We start from the raw sequence: 11,656 nt of genomic DNA on the forward strand, positions 1-11,656 counted from the left end.
TCTAGAGCGCTGTCATGCGGCATGGAGACGGTTCTAGAGCGCTGACATGCGGCATGGAGACGGCTCTAGAGTGCTGACATGCGGCATGGAGACGGCTCTAGAGCGCTGACATGCGGCATGGAGACGGCTCTAGAGCGCTGACATGCGGCATGGAGCTCAGGCCCAGTCAGATGTTTCCTCAGAGCGGTCTGGGTGGTGAGCACTGAGCCTCAAATAAACACCCCAACTTAGGATCCTGGAGCGTAAAAACCAAAACAGAGCCAGAAATAGCTAATAAATGAGAAGTCGCAAATGACAAAGACCTTTCCTTGGGGACTTTATGGTGAACACTGCCCCCAAGGAGGAATGCTGCTGGTGTCGACAACAGCAGTACTGGTACCAACAGTCCTCGGGCAGGCCTGGGCCCCAGGCCATGCACAGGGCAGGGTGTGACAGGCCACCAGGTGACAGGATGCTCATTACAGAGCTGCTCTTTCTCCATGATGACATAGTTCCCTGCGTGGGTGTGACCACAGGTCAGAGAGGACTGGCAATGACAGGCCTATGTCAGTGCGGACAACACCCACTTCCTGTTTACCAATCTGATGGCCTCCCAGCCCAAGCCCCCTGAGAGTGATGCACCCCAAACAGATGGGGACCATCTGACACCGCATGAGTACACAGCAGACCCACGACTGGGCTGCACACACAGTCAGAGCAGCCGTGGGCCCGCACGTGTGAGGGGCTAAAGGCGGGCGCCAAGGAGCCAGGGCTGCAAACAGGGATTTCAGAGGCCACAGCGGACAAAGGCCAACAGAGAAGTCTCCTCCCACTGGAAACTCGGCCAGAGCTGGGCGGAGGCCAACCTGGCAGAGCTGCTGACTGTGCCCATGGGCAGGTGGACAGGTGAGTGTGGGCAGCAGCTTCCTGAGAGCACCTGAGGCCCCCACAACCCCTAGCGCCAGGTCATGGGGGACGACAGGAAGGGGAGCAGCACTGAGACCCAGAGTCTGCTCTCACCCCACGCTGTGTCTAGACGCGGGTCTGAGTGGGCCGACATCCCGGCAGGTTACACAGAAAACCAGAAGCGCCAGCTGTCTCTGGGGCAGGGCTGGGTGACTGGCGTGGGACATGGGAGAGTGGCTTTTAAAGTGGAGCCTGCAAGCCAGGCTGGAAGGGAGGCTCATGTTTGCTATGTGCTGGGCCACACTCCACTAAATCCATGAAAGAAAATCAGAAACAAAGGCAACACACGACAGGTATGTTTATTTAAATCACATATTTAGAAACACATTTGCTTTTCTTGTAACATACCTAGGAGGTAAAAATAATACAGGATTTATATGGAAACGTGCTAGCCCTCAACTAAATCAAATAACCTTGAAAAAGAAGAAGAATATGGAAGGAAATATTAAGGCTTACTTCACTGCTCCAGTCAGCAAGGCACTGTGCTACCAGCGGACAACACACACTTAGATGAGTGACACACAACAGGGAACTCTGCGACAGTCCCACCCAGCCGCGCCCACGCACACGCACACCCGCCACGCACACCTGGCAGGCTGCCAGCAACTCAGGGGTAAAGGGCTCGTGAGAGGTACTGTCCATTAGCACCATGAAGTCCACTGGGATGCTGCACAGTTAACACACATGAAGGTCAATGAACCAGCAAAACAACCACTACTTGGGAACAAAATGCCCCGTGCATGAGGCTGCTTCTCTGGTAAAGGCAATGAAAGGCGGAGTGGGCCGACCTCCAAATTGCTTCCCACATCTCAGACTAATAGTAAACATGGACACAACCAGGGAGCCCACTGTCTCCACAGCAGCAGTGCTTGCCACAGCCCCTGGGTACCTCATGGGCATTGTTCATCACTGTCCATAAGTGCGCCTGTGAGCCGAGGAGGGTATTAGACTTGGCTCCTGAGAATTTGAGGGTGTGTAACCGAACTGAAACTGGTTTTCCCATTCATTGTGGTAAGTGTCGGTGAATTTGTGAAATAAAAGAAAAAAAAGTCACCTCATCCCCAGGGCTTGTAAAAGGCATAAAAGCGTTCTGGTTTTATTACTGTTTCTTAGGAGAATGTCTTTCCTTACAGTGCACAAAAAGGAACAAACGCATTACAGCCGGAGTACTGATTGAATCAGTCTCACCGCTCCTGCCTATGGATAAGCAGCAGGGCCAACGCAGAATGCGAAGACAAAAGAACAGCTGCAGGGCACAGAGGGGCTCCTGGGAACTCTGGCAAGCTCTCTCAGCACTAGTAAGTTCCCAAGGATCTGAGATGGCTTCAGACTTAGACGTTGATTACTTCTAGGTATAAACAGCAGTGGAGGTGATTAGACACTGGAGAAGACCCTAGAATTTCTGAACTGGGAAGACCTGGGCTATTTCATGGTTGGGCTCCTTCATTCTTCATCCCATCAACCAGAGGACACAAAATTAACTGCAGGTGCAAGTAAGCCCGGATCCTAATCTCTCATTCATTCATTCACAACTAACTCTGGACACTGTTTGGCCTCTGAGGCTACTGAGCAGCAACAAGGGAGATGCCCGTGGGACCACAGAGGGAGCCTACAGAGAAACCACCAGAAACTCCATCTGTGATGTGAGAGAACATCAGAGCCACCAACGCCCTCCCAACACAACGTGACAACTCAGATGAAAAGGAGAAATTCCTTGACTGGAGAAACAGAGGAAACATTGAGACTATACTGCAAAAAGAACCTGAATCGTGACAACTCCCATCAAGAGGGGCTCAGTGGTGAGGTCTAGCCAACACTTACAGTAAAAACAATGTCAACCTTTTCAAACTCTTCTAGAAAACAGACAAGAAGAGGCTACTGTCCAACTCACTCTATGAAGCCATCAGAGTCAGGGAAAGTACAGACCAATGTCCCTCAGACATACAGACTCAAAGATCCTCAAGAAAATATTGGCAGGTGAATCAGACACAGGTGAGCAGGCTATCCATCAAGATCAAGGCTTAGGAATTGATAACCAAAATTAATATAGTGCATCAATAGAAAAAATGACAAAAACTATACATCCATCTCCATAGAAGCCGAGAAAGCATCTCATAAAATCCTATATGATTCATGATAAAAAGCTCTCAACACAGTACCAGCAGAAGGAAACTTCATCAACCTAACATCATACTAATGGGGGAAAGACTGGATGTCTCCCCTGACACTGAGGCCAAGACATGAACACCCCTCACCTCCTCTACTCAATGTGTACTGAAGAGTCTAGCCAGAGCAACTAGGCAAGAAAAAGGCATTCAGAATGAAAAGATGATGAGATCCTGTATGGAGAAAATCACAGGGAACACACACAACAACCAGAGCTGATCAAACAAGTTCACAAGATCGATCACAGGACACAGGAACAGTATAAACTCCAGTTCAATTTTTATATGCTACATTTAAAAAATAAAATTAAGGATACAGTTTTGTTCACAATAGCATTAAAAAGAATACTTAGGGATAAATTTTGTACCCTGCCACTTTGCTGAACTTGCAGTGAGTTCCACTAGTTTTTTTTTGCTGAGTCTTTGGGATTTTCTATGTATAGGATCGTATCGTCTGCAAATAGTTTCGCTACTTCTTTGTCAATTTGGATCCCTTTAATCTCCCTTTCTTGCCATACAGCTCTAGCTAAGTTCCAACACAATATTGAATAGGAGTGGTGATAAAGGGCACCCTTGTTTTGTTCCTGTTCGCAAAGGGAAAGCTTTCAGTTTCTCACCGTTGAGAGTGATATTGGCTGTTGGTTTGTATATGTGCTCTTAACTATATTGAGGAATTTCCCTTCAATTCCTTCTTTGTTGAGTCTTATGCATAAATTTAACAAAAGAAATGCAATATATATACATTTCTGTTACTGTCAAGTGGGTTCCAACTCACCATGACCCACGTATGTCAACATAATGAAAACACTTCCTCAAAATCATTTCCATTCTTGAGTCCATTTTTGCAGCCACTGCATCAATCCACCTCATTGAGGGTCTTCCTCTTTTTCAATGATGCTTTACTTTATCAAGAATATCCTTCTGGCAAACCCCCTTCCAAGACTGAAACTCAAAGTGAATACACGAGCAGGCATGTAATCTTGCTGGTGACCACGTTGATCTACTGATTAGGGGAAGTGGGGGGAAAAACAGCAATGAAGTTGTGAGCTAAGTCCGAACACGTTCAATAGACTCCTGTGAACCTGGATTGAGACCTGGGTGGCCAGCAGTATGGGGAGACCTGGGGCTCCTGGGCCCACGAACAGGGACATAGCCACAGAGGATTAGAGCGGACAGTGAAGCGTCCAGCTGATATGAAGGGAGGGGAGCTGCACAAGAACTCCCATACTTGCAGATAGTACCCATTTGACTTAGCTCCAATGGCTGGATGATCAGAACTCGACTAGAAGAAGAAAGAAGAGGAAAAAGAGTGTAATCTGCTACAATTTGATGAACTTGACCTATACTTATGGATGTAGTAGCTTAAAAGAGGGATCAAATCTTTACAGTGAGGATCATTCCCATACCCTCTGTACACAGGGTTGACAGGGATGGGCAACTTAAGACATTAGCTACCCAAAATCAGGGGGTGCTACAAAGGCACGAAGTGACTGGTTTACAAGTTTTCAAGAGGGAGCTTAATTTCAGAGGGGGAGGGGAAGGCAGAATCTCCACTGAGTGGTTTCCAACCTGTCTAGATGGAGTTGGTGAAAGGAGATGGGGATAAGACTCTTGTGGTTCAATAGTGAGTAACTGCTATCAGGACTGATTGTGAATGTTGCAAATGTAAAGGTAGATGTTTTGTAACAAAGGGAAGGGAGTGGTTGATCTTGCAGTCTAGGAGCGGAGGACCCTGGGACCATCAAGGGAGAAGAGCAGAGTGAAGAGACCCTATCCAGAGAACAGCGACGCCAAGATGGAGGCAGAGATGATGACATGGAAAGATGGAGCAGCTGGGGACTCTAGACTCAAGGAGGGAGAAGGGCTATGTGCTGGTGGCCAGGGGGCTGGCATGCAGATTGTCTGAATGGTTATATATTCCTGAGAACTTCAGTGTACATAAAAAAAAAACAAAAAAAAAAAACCAGAGGGATTGGAAGCAAACGCTGTTGAATGATGATGCATGGAGGGGACTGAAATCATTGCAATGAACCAAAATACGAAATAAGGAATGTAAAGCTGATGCTCTCCCATGTAAACTATCACTCAAGTCACAATAAAAATTTATATAGATATGTAAAATGATGTCTTTCTCCAGGGAATGGTCCCTGCTAATAATACGACCAAAGTCTGTAAGACCAAGTCCTGCTATCTTCCCTTCCAAGGAGTATTCTAGCTGTACTTCCTCCAAGACAGATTTCTTCTGGTAGTCCATGGTAAAAGGGGGGATCAGAAAATTTATGGAGAAATTTCAGTATCTTTCCATTCCATTTTCCACAAACTTTAAAAAATCCCCTCAATATATTCAATTTTCTTCACCAATACCATAATTCAAAGGCATCAATATTTTTCTTCAGCCGTCTTTATTCATTGTCCAACTTTCAAATGCATATGAGGTGACTGAAAATATGATGGCTTGGGTCAGGCACACTTTAATCCTCAAACTGACATCTTCGCTCTTCATACTTTAAAAGAGGTCTTTTGCTACAGATTTGCCAGATGCAATATGTGGTTTGATCACTTGACTGTTGCTTCCATGGATGTTGGTTGTGGATCTAAGTATAATGAAATCCTTGACAACTTCAATCTTTTATCTGTTTATCATAATATTATTCATTGGTTCTGTTGTGAAGATTACAGTTTTCTTTACACTGAAGTGTAAGTCCTGTGATCGATCTTGTGAACTTGTTTGATCAGCTCTGGTTGTTGTGTGTGTTCCCTGTGATTTTCTCCAAACAGGATCTCATCATCTTTTCATACTGAAGGCTGTAATCATTGATCTTCATCAGTAAGTGTTTCAAGTCCTCTTCGCTTTTAGAAAACAGGTTGTGTCATCTGCATATCGCAGGTTATTAATGAATATTCCTCCAATTCTGTTGCTGTGTTCTTCACGTACAACCTCTCAAGTTATTTGCTCCGCATACAAATTGAATTAATATGGTGAAAGTATACAACCCCGATGCATGCCTTTCCTGATTTTAAACCAGTCAATAACCCTTTGTTTCTGTTCCAACCACCGCCTCTTGGGCTATGTACAGGTTCTGCATGAGTACAATTAAGTGCTCTGAATTCCCATTCTTCACAACGGTATCCATAATTTGTAATGAATCTTATAGTAGAATGCCTTTGAGTAGTCAATATATACAGGAAAACATCTTTGCTATTCTCTGCATTCAGCCAAGCCCCATCTGGCCTCAGCAATGATACCCTCCACTCCATGTTCTTTTCTAAACCCTGATTGAATTTCTGGCCGTTCCCTGTGAAACAGTACTGCTGCAACTGTTTTTAATGATCTTCAGCAAAATTTTACTTGCATGTGATATTAATCACCTTTCTTTGGAACAAACATAGATCTCTTTCAGTTGGTTGGCCAAGTAACTATTTTCTAAATTTCTCGGCATCGATGAGTGCGCACCTTCAGCGCTTCATTGGTTTGTTGAAACATCTCAATTAGTGTTCTATAAATTCCTGGAGCTTTGTTTTTCACCAATGCATTCAGTGCAGCTTGGCCTTCTCCTTTCAGTACCACTGGTCCTTCATTAAATGTTGTTGTTAGGTGCCATCGAGTTGGTACCGACTCATGGCAACCCTATACACAACAGAACAAAACACTGCCTGGTTCTGGGCCAACCTCACAATCAGTGCTACACCTGAGCCAATTGCTGCCATCACTATGCCAATCCATCTAGCTGGGGGTCTTCCTCTCTTTTTCCAACCCTCCAGTTTACCAAACATGATATCCTTCTCCTTTGACTGGTCCCTCCTGATAACTTGTCCGAAATATGACAGACAAAGTTTAGCCACCCTGGCTTCCAAGGAGCACTCTGGCTGCACTTCTTCCAACACAGATCTGTTGGTTCTTTTGGCAGGCCATGGTGCTTTCAATATTCTCCTCCAACACCATAACTCAAATGCATCGATTCTTCTACAATCTTCCTTATTCACTGTCCAGCTTTTGCATGCATATGAGGTTATTGAAAATACCATGGCTTGGGTCAGGTGCACCTTCATCTTCAAGTTGACATCTTTGCTCTTCAACACTTTAAAAAGGTCTTGTACAACAGATTTGCCTAATGCAATACATCGTGATTTATTGGTGGCTGCTTCCATGAGTGTTAATGGTTGATCCAAACAAAACGAAGTCTTTGACAACTTTAATTGTTTCTCCATTTATATAGATGTTACGTATTGGTCCAGTGGTGAGGATTTTTGTTTTCTTTACATTGAGATGCAGTCCATACCCAAGGCTGTGCTCTTTATGCTAACTCCTAAAACGGTTAAATGTCGACCAATTCTTCTACCACGGTACAATGACCAAAGGCCACCCCGGACCAGGACACTCAGAACAAAGCAGTATCCCACAGCACCACACCAGGATTTCATATATATATACATGTTGTAAATGTGCTAGGCTGCAAAGTCAGTTTGAGCTGTGAGGTCAGTGGTTCAAACCCACCAGCTGCTTTCTTGGAAATCCTATACGGCGTTGAATGGGTGGGAATCAACTCAATGGCATATAACAACAACATATACATAAAGAGAGCGAGAGAGTCCTGGACTGCAAAGTTAGTTTGAATCACAAAGCAGGCGGTTCAAACTCACCAGTCACTCCTATACTGGGTTGCTGGGAGTCGGAATTGACTCAACAGCACTTAACAACAACATATATGTGTATACGTGCATATACATGCGTATATGTTTATATATGAAGTCCTGATGTGGTGATAAATGGTAAGCACTGGGCCGTAAGTTCAGTTTAAACTGCAAAGTCGGCTGTTCCAACCCACCAGCCGCTCCTTGGAAAGCCTATACAGAGTCACTATGCATCGGAACCGACTCAACAGCACTTACCACCACCACCAGCTCTCTTAGACTGGGATCTCTACAGAGCCGTCTGCGACAACATCCATGTTGGAAACACAGCTCCCACTGGTGGCTGTGCAGGACATCCCAGCACAGCCAGGGTCAAGCACACTGTGCTTGGTGACATGCCTCTGAGATGCTAACCACACTGCCGGAGAGCCAGCTCTCACTCACAGAAGCAGCTCCCCCATCATTCCTAAAGACAGCCACTGTGCCTGTTTCCCTGGACAGGCACCTGGTGCTGACCCATCCTCCGAGTCCAAAGGCCACCTCAGAGCAGGACACTCACCAGCACCAAGAGGCCTCTGCCGCACACCCTCCAATGTCCACCTACACTGTCCCTCCATGTCCTCCGGTTTCCAGCAGCAATGGAGACAGCAGGGGGTGGCATGGGGTAGGGGGTGGCATGGGGTAGTGGGTGTCACAGCTGTTGAGTGAGCAGAGGCTCATCCTCACAAAAAGAAACAAAACAAGAGCTTACCGAGGCGGCTCTTCTGCAGTTCACGTCGCGGTCAAACACCGTGGCAATCACCAGTGCACTGTGAAAAGAGGAACGGTCAGCTAAGAACAACTCCCAGACCAGCAGGCCGTGGGAGTCTCATCACCAGCTCACTCTCCTGCTCCTCCAGCGCTCCCAGAGGGCCCCACTCGCCGGGCATCAGGCCCTACAGCAATGATCACCCCAGGTGTCAATTCCCACAGACACTGGGCCACCAATGTACTGACCCTCCAGGTGTTAGCCCCCTCCCTAGGGTCCTCCCCCCTCAAGCATAGTTAGGGCCCGGCATCTGGCCCATGAGAGTGGATGCACCAACGGTGCCCCAGTGAGGAGACAGGAGGTAACCTCAGGGGCATCACGCACTGGATCTGCTGGGAGGACCCACAAAATACAGAGCCCAGCCCGGATGTCCCGTGGATGAGAACGCAACCTTCAGAGGGCAGTAGCAGCATGGGGTGAAGGTTTGAGCAGATGTGAGCCACAAGGCCCTGATGTCCTCCAGCACCCATCCTGTGATGGGGGTCGGGAATCTCAGAGACTCATAACTGGTAATTATGACAAGAAAACGGCCTCATCAAGTGTGGAACCAGCTATTAGCTGCCGTGTAAACACCTTCAGGGGACACAGCCGGCCCATGAATTTTCCAGAAAGTGATGCCTGTGCTCACAGCCCTCGCCAGCAGCTTTACTCAAAACTCTGTTTCCATGAGGTCATGCGGTTTAGCTGCTGTTAGCACACCAGAGTGCTCTCTGGGTCCTGCTGCTTCCACAGAGACCTAAGGCTGGGGAGGGAGGCGCATACAAGTGTGCTTTTAAGCAGGACTCAAGGATTCGTATCTCACACCACTCTACAGAGAAAATAGTTCAGAAAAACGGCATTTCAGACACAGCCAACCAAAGGCCAACCCCAGGGCCATCAAGTCGACTCCAACTTGATCCTAAACCCTGTGTAGGGTTTCCGAGGCTGTGGATCTTTACGGGAGCAGGAAACCTCTTTCTCTCGAGAAACACCTAGTGGATTTGAACTGCTGACCTACTTCACCAAACGCAAGATGCCTCAAAAGCAAGTTAGCAGTCCCTACAAGCAGGACCACTGACCAGCACCTCCGTCTGCCACCTGCCCACTGCGCGGTGGACAGCACTCCATCTCTGCAGGCCGTCTGTGTTACTGGCCAGCTGTGTGCTCCCTGGGAAGATGCAGGGACTACAAGAGACGTGGAGTCCTGGTCAAGGAGACAGCAGGCCCGGGAGCACCTCCACATGAAACTGTACAAATGGAGAGTTACTGAGCCTCCTATTAGACACAGAAACAGGGATGAGGAGTCTGATGCATGTGGCTAACTGGATGAGAACACACAGAACATCTCCACTTACACAACTCTCTAGAAATGGCAAACCCCAAGGCACCAAGGGGCTGGGAGCAGCGTGGGGACCTGGATAGGAGACGGTCCTGTCTGATGTCGTTGTCATGGGTACAGCTTGGCGAGGTTGGGGGGCCTGAGGTGAGGGGACAGTATGTGAGCATGTCTGACAAGAGTGAATTTTACTGCACATGTATTTGAAAGGAAACCTCAGTATGGATGTGGAGAGTCCTGAAAGACACGAGGCTGTGGCAAGTGATGCCACAGGGAGGACCGTGAGAACCAAGGTGAGCTGAGCAGGCTTGGAGGAGAAGCGCACACCCTTCCTCATGGCAGACCGGCTTCTCATGGGTGTCAGGGAGCCAGTCTACACCTACTCCCCACATACCCGAGGGCGGAACAGACAAGACCATCCCACACACACTGGGAACCAAACTTCTCACTGCCTGACAGAGACATTAATAAATCAGCACTGGCAGGGAGGGCAGAAAAGGGGGTACTGGAGCAGACTCACAGCGTGAGCACAGGGCTCATTATGAGGAATTGCTCCGAAAATTGAAAACTGCACTGTTGAGAAAAAGGCCAAGGAATTTTTGTTCCAACACAATAGTGCATCGGAGCCTTCGTTTAGGGCAGTAAGGGCTGTCCTAGGAGGAGTCCTTAGAGACCTCACGTCATCCACCCTTCAGCCCTGATCCTGCCCCTTCAAACTGCTTTTGGTTTCCAAAACCGCAAAGAGCATTTAAAAGGAGCACAACGGGGGTTGCTTAGTAATGCCAAATGAGCATTTCAGTGTGGTGTAAATTTTAAAATGCAGAATTCTGCAGGAAAGGCTTACAGAGATGGAAGCACCACCTTCAGAGGGGCATAGACACCTGGGTAAGTCTGTTTAATCAAGTTTCTAGGATTCACAGCAATACTGTCTACTTAGCCTTGTATATGATCACTTAGAGAAATCCAGAAATACAGGGTTCAGTGTTGATGTATATGTTTCTCTGTGAGTCTGTGGACGTGTGTGTATGTGCACACCCACCTGTGTTTGAGTGTGGACGTGTACATCTGTGTGTGAATGTGCAGGCAGGCACCTGTGTGTATGTGTGTGTGTGCACACCTGCCTCTGTGAGTGTGTGGATGTGTGCATCTGTGATTGTAAATGTGCATTCAGGCACGTGTCTGTATGTGTGTGTGAGCACACCTGCCTGTGTGAGTGTGTGGATGTGTGCATCTGTGATTGTAAATGTGCATTCAGGCACGTGTCTGTATGTGTGTGTGTGCACACCTGCCTGTGTGAGTGTGTGGATGTGTGCCTCTGTGATTGTAAATGTGCATTCAGGCACGTGTGTGTGTGCACACCCACCTGTGTGAGTGTGTGGATGTGTGCATCTGTGATTGTAAATGTGCATTCAGGCACATGTGTGTGTGCACACCCACCTGTGTGAGTGTGTGCATAGGCACACACCTCAGTTGGTTTACACACATATATTTCTATCCCTGTCCGATGGGGGGGCATAAAAGCAATGACACCCCAGTATCAATGAGCATATCCAAATCTTGGATTCTAAGTACAGTCTTGAATAAAGAACCCAGAACTCTTTAGCAGTGGTTGATTCTAGGCTGGGGGAAGGAAAATAGAGCTTGAGTCTGGAGCACCTTAAGGTGCCAGGAATAAGAAAAGTCCTGGAAGGACAGGAAGAAAGGGTCGTGCTGAGAGGGCATGGAGGAGACAGCACCCTCAGGTCCACACAAACAGAAACAAGGAGAAAGGGACAGAGAGCAGCAGTTAGC

The 11,656-nt window shown here is 47.4% G+C and overlaps 1 protein-coding gene across 1 annotated transcript in view; it reads right to left on the reverse strand.

The window, feature by feature from the left end:
* Window positions 1-11,656, reverse strand: part of TBCD (tubulin folding cofactor D) — a 199,870-nt gene that overhangs the window by 82,199 nt on the left and 106,015 nt on the right. Inside the window, exon 15 of the mRNA XM_006869613.1 lies at window positions 8,494-8,551. Coding sequence (XP_006869675.1) covers window positions 8,494-8,551 — 58 coding nt within the window. The remainder of the gene's footprint in view (window positions 1-8,493; window positions 8,552-11,656) is intronic.

The sequence above is a fragment of the Chrysochloris asiatica genome, unplaced genomic scaffold, assembly GCF_000296735.1.
Source record: "Chrysochloris asiatica unplaced genomic scaffold, ChrAsi1.0 scaffold00132, whole genome shotgun sequence".
Lineage (NCBI taxonomy): Eukaryota > Metazoa > Chordata > Mammalia > Afrosoricida > Chrysochloridae > Chrysochloris > Chrysochloris asiatica.